Source organism: Cicer arietinum, chromosome 3 (genome assembly GCF_000331145.2).
Source record: "Cicer arietinum cultivar CDC Frontier isolate Library 1 chromosome 3, Cicar.CDCFrontier_v2.0, whole genome shotgun sequence".
NCBI lineage: Eukaryota > Viridiplantae > Streptophyta > Magnoliopsida > Fabales > Fabaceae > Cicer > Cicer arietinum.
Window position 1 is genome coordinate 61,308,815 of NC_021162.2, and position 11,728 is coordinate 61,320,542.

The 11,728-nt window shown below is 38.3% G+C and overlaps 1 protein-coding gene across 1 annotated transcript; it reads left to right on the top strand.

Moving 5' to 3' along the window:
- The first annotated feature begins 491 nt into the window (after positions 1-491).
- LOC101512915 (ATP-dependent helicase BRM-like) lies at positions 492-11,650 on the top strand. Its single transcript, XM_004492706.4, has 15 exons — positions 492-935; positions 1,052-1,235; positions 2,347-3,666; positions 3,863-5,179; positions 5,399-5,511; positions 5,737-5,824; positions 5,912-5,998; positions 6,217-6,309; positions 6,410-6,493; positions 6,563-6,766; positions 7,365-7,607; positions 7,677-9,230; positions 9,332-9,871; positions 10,187-10,429; positions 10,725-11,650. Exons 2-15 carry the CDS (start codon positions 1,074-1,076, stop codon positions 11,337-11,339), a joined length of 6,663 nt encoding a protein of 2,220 aa, XP_004492763.1. The 5' UTR covers positions 492-935; positions 1,052-1,073; the 3' UTR covers positions 11,340-11,650.
- Positions 11,651-11,728: the final 78 nt, after the last annotated feature.

Sequence of the window (11,728 nt, forward strand, 5' to 3'; positions counted from 1 at the left end):
ATTAATAAAAATTATATTAAAATACAATTCAAATCCGCTAAAATTGATAAATGATAAATTTGTGAATAAATCCTGAACACTTAAATTAATAGTATAAAACAATACATAATTGAAATATTTAGAATACTTATGTCTTTGGAACTTTAACGTTGACGATACAAAAATCATTGATTAAATAAAAATAAAAATAAACTACATTATAATACCACTTTCTCATATTATTTTCTAAAATATTTTCACAAATTTTTTACCTAAAATATATATAGGAATCTTTTATACTATTGGTGTATGGACATTGAATCCTTAATATCATTAAAAAACTTCTCACACACTGAAATCACACATGAAAATATGTGAATAATAAAAATTACTGCTAATAAATAACGCTACATAAAAGCTTAGGGTGGCATATGTAATATTGATAGGAAATAAGGGGTAATTTGAGTTGCTACTTTGGGTAAATCTTTGTAGCTGATTTTCATGGCCACAATACATAAACGACATAGATCAGTGAAAACCAAGTAAGAGAACAATGCTTTTCTAATTCTTCACCCAAACCTGAGGAGAAGGGAAAAAAGAAAAATAATAGAAAAATATAAAAACACCTTTTTTTGTCTTTAACAAAATGGTAATGAAAACCAAATGTTGAAAAAAAAAGAGAAAAAAAAAATTACAATTTCCGCTTAGGGTTTGACTGTGAAATTGCGAAATTTTGTGTTTTCCAAATAGTGGAATCACCGATTCCGTCAACTTCGGTTTTCTACGGTGAAAGATCCATCCTCAATTGCCTCGAAAGTCGCGGATTCTAGAGAGAGAAAAAGTTGGTGTCAGTATCAGCAGCTAGAGAGAGAAAAAGGGGGTTGTTATGTTTTTTTGAACGTTGCGATCGGAGGGAAAAATAATGTGTTTTTCGTGAAATTAAGAGGGATTCTAAGGTTATTACATTTCTGGGTATTTTTGTTTTATTCGAAGTTTGATTCTTTCCCTTTAAATTATCAGTGTGAGTGATCTCAATTTTGGTGATTTTGGCACGTCTGGTGTTATTATGTAGGTGGTGAATTTTGTGTGACTGCATGCATTCTGGCGGCGCCGGCGGACCCGGCCGGAATCCGGCAGGGCGGGCAGCGTCGACGTCGTCAGCGGCTGCTTCGCCGTCTTCTTCGTCTTCGGCGGCTTCTCACATGGGATTGGACTCATTGCAGCAGCAACAGCAGATGATAGGTTCTTCTAGGCAGGTGTGGATTTTGAAGTTTGTTTTATAGCTGTATTTTTGTGATACAATTTGGTACAATGTGTGTTACTTTGATGACAAGTTTTTCTGTCTGATTAGTAATTCAGTTGTGTCAAATTTTTTAACAAATGATTGGCTTTGGAAATGAGAATGTTTTGCATTTAATACACTTTGTGATGATGGGATATAAAAGAATGTCTTCAGCTAATTGGTTGGAAACTGATTGAATCATTATTGAATATATGGAAATTGATGGAATCATGAAAATGATTGGTTGGAATTTTTTGCTGCTAATGTTTTCAGTTCCAGTCTAGCTTCCTTTTAATCACACTCAACAATATGCAATGTACTTTTCAGTTGACTTTGAATTTTTTAGTAATTAATTAGTCTTTGGCTTTAATTTCTGTTCATATCTGGTGTTCAATTATAGGCAAGTATGAGTATTCTGCTTATTTTATTTTATTTTATTTTATTTTCTGCAGTTTTTTAGGGAATTTCCTTATAGAAGTCATGTAAGATTAGGATAATAAAACTTGGGTTTGTCTTTGTGTTTAATGAACTCCTTTTCTCTCTCTTTCTCTCTCTGTGCAAGTGCTATTGTTTAAATTTTAATACAGTGATTAGTTTTGGATGTTGGATCCCCCCTTTTACTTTTCTTTATCTCTGGAGTAAATCGGTTTGAAAACATTGATTAGTTGTGGATTGTAACCAAACAAGATAAACTTACAGCTTGCTAAAAAGTGGTTTTTCGTCATCTTCTGCAAATTGTTAATTTGTCATAACTGTTCCTGCTGCTTCTGTTATTATTAGTAAAGATGTTTGATGTCAATAATTGAGATCGTCTGTTTCTTGTTTGACTCACAATTTTCTATCAAATGCAATCTTAATGGAAAAACCATCATTATGTCAAGTCAACTTTCTCATTATGGTGTGATCATTAGTATATGATTGATTTCTTTATGTTATGTGGTAGTTAAGGAATCCGCTTTCATGGTTGTATAAGAGGACACAGTTTCCTTTTTTCCTATGTATATAACTTTAATATCACTTTGATGTGTAACCTTGAATCATATCATTTGTGCTGTGAGTTATGAAATTTTTCCAACTGTTTGCAGTCATTTCAGCAGCAATTGCTTAGAAAACCTGAAGGGAGTGAAGCAGTGCTGGCATATCAAGCAGGGCTTCAAGGTGTACTTGGGAACAACAATTACTCATCTCCTAATGGCATGCAACTGCCTCAGCAGTCTCGAAATTTTTTTGACTTAGCTCAGCATGGACCCAACCAGGGTCAAGGCATTGAGCAGCAAATGCTAAATCCTGTCCAACAAGCATACTATCAATATGCTCTCCAGAGTTCTCAACAAAAGTCTGCTTTGGCAATTCAGTCACAGCAGCAACCTAAAATGGAAATGGGAGGCCCCACATCTGTTAAGGATCAAGAAATGCGAATGGGAAATTTTAAATTGCAGGACCTTATGTCTATGCAGGCAGTGAATCATGGCCAAGGATCATCTTCTAGGAGTTCATCTGAACATTTTTCTCACGGGGAAAAGCGGATAGAGCAAAGACAGCAGCTAGCTCCTGATAAGAAGAATGAAGGAAAGACTTCAATGCAGGGACCAGCTGTTGGACACTTTTTGCCCGGGAATATTACAAGGCCTGTGCAAGCACTAGCAACTCAGCAGAGCATCCCAAGTGCTATGAACAACCAGATTGCAGCGTCTGCTCAACTCCGAGCTATGCAGGCATGGGCACATGAACGGAATATTGATCTATCAAACCCTGCAAATGCTAACTTGGTGGCTCAGCTCCTTCCCTTGATGCAATCAAGAATGGTTCAGCAACCAAAGGAAAACAATACTAACATTGGTGCTCAGTCATCCTCTGTCTCCGTTTCAAACCAGCAGGTTACTTCTCCGGCAGTTGCAAGTGAGGGCTCTGCTCATGCTAATTCATCCAGTGATGTGTCTGCACAGGTAGGTTCTGCGAAATCCAGGCAGGTAGCTCCACCCAGCCATTTGGGCCTACCCGTCAATGCTGGTGTGGCTGGTCACTCCAATGACGTGGCAGTTCAGCAATTCAGTCTTCATGGTAGAGATGCTCAAGGATCTTCGAAGCAATCCATTGTAGTTGGAAATGGAATGCCTTCTATGCATCCACAGCAATCTTCTGCAAACATGAACTTAGGTGCAGATAGTTCTTTGAATGCAAAAGCTTCATCATCTGGATCCGGTCCAGAACCTGCAAAATTGCAATACATTAGGCAATTAAACCAACATGCTTCCCAGGCTGGAGGGTTGACAAAGGAAGGGGGCTCTGGAAATTACACCAAACCTCAAGGGGTACCATCTCAGATGCCTCAACATATAAATGGTTTTACCAAACATCAGCTTCATGTTCTTAAAGCACAGATACTAGCATTTAGGCGGTTGAAGGTTTGATCTCTGCCTTGATTGATTTTTTCTCTTGGTGTCCATTTCACTTGTGATCCTATCCCTTTATTTCTCACCGTCCATGGTTGTTTGCTTCTGCTTGCCTGCTTTTTCTGTCAATATAGGCATAGTGAAGATTTACTGTATAATATCTGATGGAGATTGCACTCACTAATATTCTATTTCTGTTGGTTGATAGAAAGGAGAAGGTACACTTCCCCAAGAACTTCTTCAGGCCATTACTCCACCACCTCTTGATTTGCAAGTGCAGCAGCCAATTCACTCTGCAGGAGGACAGGGTCAAGAAAAATCTGCTGGAAATACTGTGGCAGAAACACCAAGGCAGAATGAATCCAATGCCAAGGATTCGCAACAATCTATCACATCTATTGATGGAAATTCTTCAAAGCAGGAAACTTTTGTAAGAGATCAGAAATCCACTGGAGCAACAGTTCGTATGCAAGCTATGCCTACTGTGACAAAGGGCTCTGCTGGAAGGGAAGAGCAGCAATCCGTTGGATGTTCTGCTAAGTCAGAACAGGAAAGTGAACATGAGATTAACAGAGCTCCTGTTAGAAATGAGCTGGCATTAGATAAGGGAAAGGCTGTTGCTTCCCAGGCTTCTTTAACTGACACCGCACAAATTAATAAACCTGCAGAATCAAGCACTGTTGCCCAGCCAAAGGATATGGGACCCACCAAAAAATATTATGGGCCCCTGTTTGATTTTCCTTTCTTCACTAGGAAACATGATTCCTTCGGGTCATCAATGATGGTAAACAACAACAATAATTTGTCACTTGCATATGATGTAAAAGAGCTTCTTCATGAGGAAGGCATGGAAGTCCTTAACAAGAGAAGGACAGAGAGTTTAAAGAAGATTGAAGGATTACTTGCGGTAAACTTAGAGAGGAAAAGAATTAGGCCAGATCTTGTGTTGAGGTTGCAAATTGAAGAAAAAAAGCTTCGCCTTTTAGATCTTCAGTCACGTTTGAGGGATGAGATTGATCAACAGCAACAAGAGATAATGGCAATGCCAGATAGGCCATATCGCAAGTTTGTTAGGCTTTGTGAACGTCAGCGTGTCGAACTCGCTAGACAAGTGCAGGCATCTCAGAGAGCTTTTAGGGAGAAGCAACTAAAATCTATATTCCAATGGCGCAAGAAGCTTCTTGAAGCTCACTGGGCCATTCGGGACGCTCGTACTTCTCGCAACAGAGGGGTGGCCAAGTATCATGAGAGGATGTTGAGAGAGTTCTCAAAACGTAAGGATGATGACAGGAACAAGAGGATGGAAGCCTTAAAAAACAATGATGTTGACAGATATAGGGAAATGTTGCTGGAGCAACAGACTAGCCTTCCAGCTGAAGCTGCAGAGAGATACGCTGTACTTTCAACTTTCTTAACCCAGACTGAAGAGTATCTCCAAAAATTGGGAAGTAAGATAACTTTTGCCAAAAATCACCAGGAAGTGGAGGAGGCAGCAAAAGCTGCAGCAGCTGCTGCACGATTGCAGGCATGGTTCATTATTCTCCCTTCTCCTGAAAATTAAAAAAGAAAAGGAAAACTCAAATGGCCTGGGAGAAAACTTGGACATTTGTGCGCCTTTTGATTTTGTTTTCCATACAATCCATTTTTGAGATTTCGGTTTTATATGTTCAATAATGCAACATTTATAACTTCTTTTTGAAATCATGTATTTATTATTGATCCATTATATATTTTATGATTAAAGGGTCTTTCTGAAGAAGAAGTCAGAATAGCAGCAGCTTGTGCTGGAGAGGAAGTGACGATTAGAAATCAGTTTACTGAGATGAATGCTCCAAAAGAAGGCTCATCTGTCAGCAAGTGAGTTTTTTTTTTTTTGTGCATCTCTAGTTTTGGGCTTTTGGCACAAGAATGCTTGAGGTCAGGTGTAATGTTGTACCGGCTTTTGGCTTGAAATGTACAATACTTTTTCATAATTTTTTAATGCTGTCCTATTGTTTATCTAAATTACATATTTTGAACATTTTAATGGTCATATAACATGTGTCCTATGCCTGCTGGTTACCATCGTTGGCTACATACCAGGTATTACAACCTTGCTCATGCTGTGAATGAAAAAGTTGTAAGGCAACCATCAATGTTGCGGGCTGGAACACTGAGAGACTATCAGCTTGTAGGTTTCTACAGTTAATGAAATTGTTTATATTTTCTTCTTATCGTCTTCGAGTAAGTTTTTAAGGATGTGGTGTTATTTTATAAGGTTGGATTGCAATGGATGCTTTCTTTGTATAACAACAAATTAAATGGAATTTTGGCTGATGAGATGGGTCTTGGCAAAACTGTCCAGGTTAGTATTATGTGTTGCTGTGTCCCCGTCTCTTAAAATGGGAGTGACCTCTATTGTGTGTTTTTCCAACTGAGTGTTAATATTTAAATTCATTATGTCATACATGAGAGGTATAAGAAGATTACTCTTCTGTTTTTAAATTTTATTTAAACTGTATAAATAACTACTATGATAGTTGCGCGCACCTCCTGTCAACTAAAATATTATTCCTTGTCCAGGTTATGGCGTTAATTGCCTACTTAATGGAATTTAAAGGAAACTATGGCCCACATCTTATAATAGTTCCAAATGCTGTTTTGGTTAACTGGAAGGTGAGCTTCAACTCTTTCATTTCAATAATATTCCCTTTCTTTGTGATTACGCATGCCTTAACCTTTAGGCTTTAACCCAAAAATTGCATTGACCCTGCAGAGTGAATTGCATACTTGGTTACCATCTGTGTCATGCATTTTTTATGTCGGATCGAAGGATCATCGATCAAAATTATTTTCTCAAGTAAGTGTTCGACTGTCTGTTGATGTATACTGTTAGTAATTCAATCAACGCTAAGGGTTTTGTTTGCAGGAGGTGATGGCTATGAAATTTAATGTCCTTGTGACTACTTATGAGTTCATCATGTATGACCGAGCAAAGCTTTCAAAAATTGATTGGAGATATATAATAATTGATGAAGCTCAGAGAATGAAGGATAGAGAGTCAGTTTTAGCTCGTGATCTTGATAGATATCGATGTCACCGACGCCTGCTTCTGACTGGAACACCTTTACAGGTCTGTTCTGATTTGATATGATATGCATTATTGCTGTGGTTTCTTATAAACTCATAGAATGTTTTAAACCCCACTCGAATCAAACGAACTATATGTTGAATTTTCCAGTTTTCTGTTATGTTGTGCAGCTGGTTTTAGACTAGACTCAGCTTTTGGCAAGCTAAGTCCTAGTCTTACCACGCCTTCCTGATTGCTGATGCTAAGATGTGGTTTGAGGCTTTTAGCCAAATAGAAATTCTTATGGTTCATGTAGCCAAATAGTTTTAAGGCATTTCATTGAAGCGTGGATGTTAATTTAATTATGAATAATCTCAAAATAGGTCCCTTGTTGTCACCATAACTTTGGGGTCAAGTATGTATGTCATATTATGGCAGTTGTGGCTGTGTAGTGGTCACTGTAATGTAGTCTAAGTTCTCTGACTAAAACTTCATAATTTTAATGAGTCTTTCTTTATAAAGTATGTAAGTTAATGTTTAAAATATTAACTCTTGTTCTATATGTTAATTTCATGTATATGTAATTTTGCCGGTCGATAGATCAGAGATTCTCTGTGCATATATTGTTGATGAAATTTTAATGGTTTAATTTTCCCTGCAGAATGATTTGAAGGAACTTTGGTCACTTTTAAATTTACTTCTTCCTGAGGTTTTTGACAATAAGAAAGCCTTTCATGATTGGTTCTCGAAACCATTTCAAAAGGAAGATCCCACCCAAAATGCAGAGGATGATTGGCTTGAGACAGAGAAGAAAGTTATCATTATCCATCGACTTCATCAGATTCTTGAGCCTTTCATGCTCAGGCGTCGTGTTGAAGATGTTGAAGGCTCACTACCACCAAAGGTTTGACTACAACTCTTAACCTTTAACTCTACTTTGTGGCAAAATACTGATACAGGTGCAGCACTGCAGGTATCCATAGTTTTACGATGTAGGATGTCTGCTTTCCAGAGTGCCATTTATGACTGGATCAAATCAACCGGAACCCTTCGTCTTAATCCTGAGGACGAGCAACTTCGGATGCAGAAAAGTCCACTCTACCAGGCAAAGCAGTATAAAACTTTAAATAACAGATGCATGGAGCTACGTAAAACTTGCAATCATCCATTGCTTAATTACCCACAATTTAGTGACTTGTCTAAAGAATTTATGGTAAAATCTTGTGGAAAATTGTGGATGCTGGATAGGATCCTCATAAAACTTCAACGAACCGGTCATCGAGTTCTGCTGTTTAGTACCATGACAAGGCTGCTAGACATATTGGAAGAGTACCTGCAATGGCGAAGACTTGTGTACAGAAGAATTGACGGGACAACAACTTTGGATGACCGTGAATCAGCTATAGTGGACTTCAATAGCACTAATTCAGACTGTTTCATCTTCTTGCTTAGTATTCGGGCTGCTGGGAGAGGCCTTAATCTTCAGTCTGCTGACACAGTTGTCATCTATGATCCTGACCCAAACCCTAAAAATGAGGAGCAGGCTGTGGCCAGAGCTCATCGCATTGGACAAAAAAGAGAAGTCAAAGTTATCTACATGGAAGCTGTTGTTGACAAAATCTCTAGTCATCAGAAGGAGGATGAACTGAGAAGTGGAGGCACTATTGATATGGAGGACGAACTTGCAGGTAAGGATCGTTATGTAGGATCCATTGAGAGCCTCATAAGGAGCAATATTCAACAATATAAGATAGATATGGCTGATGAGGTTATTAATGCCGGACGTTTTGATCAAAGGACAACACATGAAGAGAGACGTTTGACTTTGGAGACATTATTGCACGATGAAGAAAGGTGTCAAGAAACTGTCCACGACGTTCCTTCATTGCAGGAGGTAAATCGCATGATTGCTAGGAACAAAGAGGAAGTTGAATTGTTTGATCAAATGGATGAAGAATTGGATTGGCTTGAGGAGATGACCCAGTATGATCAGGTTCCTACATGGCTTCGAGCCAATACAAGAGAAGTGAATGGTGCTATTGCTGCTTCATCAAAAAGGAAATCAAAGAACACTTTATCGAGTGATAGTATTGTTGTGGAATCCAGTGAAGTGGGTTCTGAAAGGAGAAGAGGACGGCCAAAGGGAAGTAAGCAACCTAGTTATAAAGAGTTGGAAGACGAAATTGAAGAATCCTTAGAAGCAAGTTCTGAAGAAAAGAATGAATATTCAGCACATGATGAAGGGGAGATTGGAGAGTTTGAAGATGATGGGTATAGTGGGGCTGATGCAGCTCAACCCACCGAACAAGATAAGTTGGAAGATGTTACTCCTCTTGATACCGAATATGAATTTCCTAGGTCTTCAGAAGGTGCTAGAAATAATCATGTGATGGATGAAGCTGGTACCTCACCATCGTCCGCAGATGGACAAAGATTGACACAAACAGTGTCACCATCAGTTTCCTCTCAGAAATTTGGTTCCTTGTCTGCTCTGGATGCCAGGCCAAATTCAGTCTCGAAAAGGATGGTACGTGGCTTTATTTTGTATATTAAATATTTTATTCTTTTGCCAGGTAGTATTTTTGTTCTATTACACTCTGATTAATATATTCTGATAAATTTTACCAGGGAGATGAATTAGAGGAAGGGGAAATTGCAGTATCTGGTGAATCTCACATGAATCATCAACAGTCAGGCAGTTGGATTCATGATCGTGATGAAGGTGAGGAAGAACAAGTTTTGCAGCAACCCAAGATTAGACGTAAACGTAGTCTTCGTGGCCGGCCTCGTCAAATCATGGAAAGGCCTGAGGATAAGTTTGGTAGTGAAATGGCATCTCTTCAACGTGGAGAACCATCTCTTTTAGCAGACTATAAATGGCAATCGCAAACTAGGATTGACCCAGAATCAAAACCACTTGGAGATTCAAGTGCCAGCAAGCATGATAAGAATAAATCATTGTTAAAATATAAGCGAAATTTACCTTCAAGGAAAGTAGCCAATGCATCCAAATTACATGGCTCACCTAAGTCCAGTCATTTGAATTGCACATCCGCTGCTTCAGAAGATGGTGGTGAACGCTCAAGAGAAAGTTGGGCCCGGAAGCCTATCAATTCAAGTGGATCTTCAGCCCATTGCACTAAAATGACTGATATCATCCAGAGAGGGGTATGTGTCATAAAGTAATCAATGTTATGTCTACTTTTCTGCATCTAACAGAAACCCTTACTAATCACTTTCACAAAATTATAAATAAAATATTAATAATATTACAAATAAGGTTTTTGGTATCTGATCACAGGTTTCTTTACCAGATATAACCTCGAAAATATTACTTTGTTATGTTTTTCACCGAAACTTTCTATTGGCTATGCAAATGGTTATCTCACCTTCTTTATGTTGAATAATCTATTTGGGTATGTTTCCTGTCATTGTTTTATCTTTCTGCTTACTCACAAATTCATACAACTTGTGCTGTCACAGTGCAAAAATGTAATTAGCAAGATCCAAAGGAGAATAGACAAGGAAGGCCATCAAATTGTACCTTTGCTGACAGATTTATGGAAGAGGAATGAGAACACTGGTGGTTCTGGGAACAGTCTCTTGGATTTAAGAAAGATTGACCAGCGGATTGATAGATTGGAGTACAGCGGAGTAATGGAGCTTGTGTTTGATGTGCAGTTCATGTTGAAGGGTGCAATGCATTTCTATGGGTATTCATATGAGGTGAGATTTCTTATCATTGTTCTAAATGGCTTTTGTAGAAACTTATACTAACCAATTGTATTTATGTTATCTTTTGGAGATGAAAATTAATTGGTGTCCAAAGATGGCTTAGCATTTTTTGTACCTAATTTCAGCTATATGACAAGTTGTATTTAAAAAGTTCATAATTTTTGCAAGATTATTTTAATAGTTCTATTTTCATAGATTTTTGCATGATTGAGATGGCGGTTGGATGTTGATAAATTGATTGATGAGACAAGGCTTGTTTATATATGATCTCTATTATTATCCACAGGTAAAATCTGAAGCAAGAAAGGTTCATGATCTCTTCTTTGACACCTTGAAAATTGCATTTTCTGATATTGACTTCGGAGAAGCAAGAAGTGCACTTTCTTTCTCTAATCAAATTTCTGCCAGCACCGTAGCATCCCCAAGGCAAGCGACTGTTGGTCCAAGTAAGAGGAAGAGAGGGAAGAATGATATGGAGACTGATCCATGCCCTGCACAAAAGTTGATGCAACGTGGATCCACTTCCAATGGAGAAAGTGGCAGGATCAAAGTCCAATTGCCACAAAAGGTATCAAGAACTGGAAGTGGTAGCGGCAGTGCCAGGGAGCAACTTCGGCAGGATAGCCCTTCACTGCTTGCTCACCCAGGTGAACTAGTTGTATGCAAGAAGAAAAGAAACGAAAGGGAAAAATCATCCGTGAAATGTCGGGCCGGATCAGCTGGTCCTGTTTCACCACCTAGCATGATTCCTGCTATGAGAAGTCCAACTCCAGGGTCAAGTTCAACCCCTAAGGCTGGCCATGCACAGAAATCAAATGGGTCTGGTGGGTTAATTGGATGGGCGAACCCTGTGAAGCGCCTTAGGACAGATTCTGGGAAGAGGAGACCAAGCCATATGTAGATTTTTCAAGTGATACAAAGGATGGTATATGATGGAAACATTGCTGTTAGTTTCAGGAAAGAATTTTAGTGGCCCTTTATCATTATAGAGTTCAGCATAAACTGTTAATAATATATAGAGTTAGGTCCTCCTTTGTATTTTAGAGCTACCTCCAATTGGGTTATATTACAGTGATTAAAATTTTTGTTTGGGTATATCTGCATCTTGCAGGAACTGCTTTTACCTTAGATATATCTATTGAATCTCTTGTGTATAGTATAGTAACTTGCTGGCTCATATTAGTCCATTCAAGGGTTAATTATTAGTTTCTACATGGTCCTGCTTTCCCCATTGACAACAAACCCTTTCAAATTATATATACACACACATGCTATGTTTGAGAGTTTGGA

What these genes read in the sequence shown, in the direction of transcription:
- LOC101512915 (XM_004492706.4), top strand. Translation starts at nt 1,074, where the DNA reads ATGCATTCTGGCGGCGCCGGCGGACCCGGCCGGAATCCGGCAGGGCGG. An exon ending in GAAGGCTCATCTGTCAGCAA is followed by an intron (nt 5,512 to 5,736) that starts GTGAGTTTTTTT and finishes GCTACATACCAG; the next exon opens with GTATTACAACCTTGCTCATG. An exon ending in CACTGAGAGACTATCAGCTT is followed by an intron (nt 5,825 to 5,911) that starts GTAGGTTTCTAC and finishes TTATTTTATAAG; the next exon opens with GTTGGATTGCAATGGATGCT.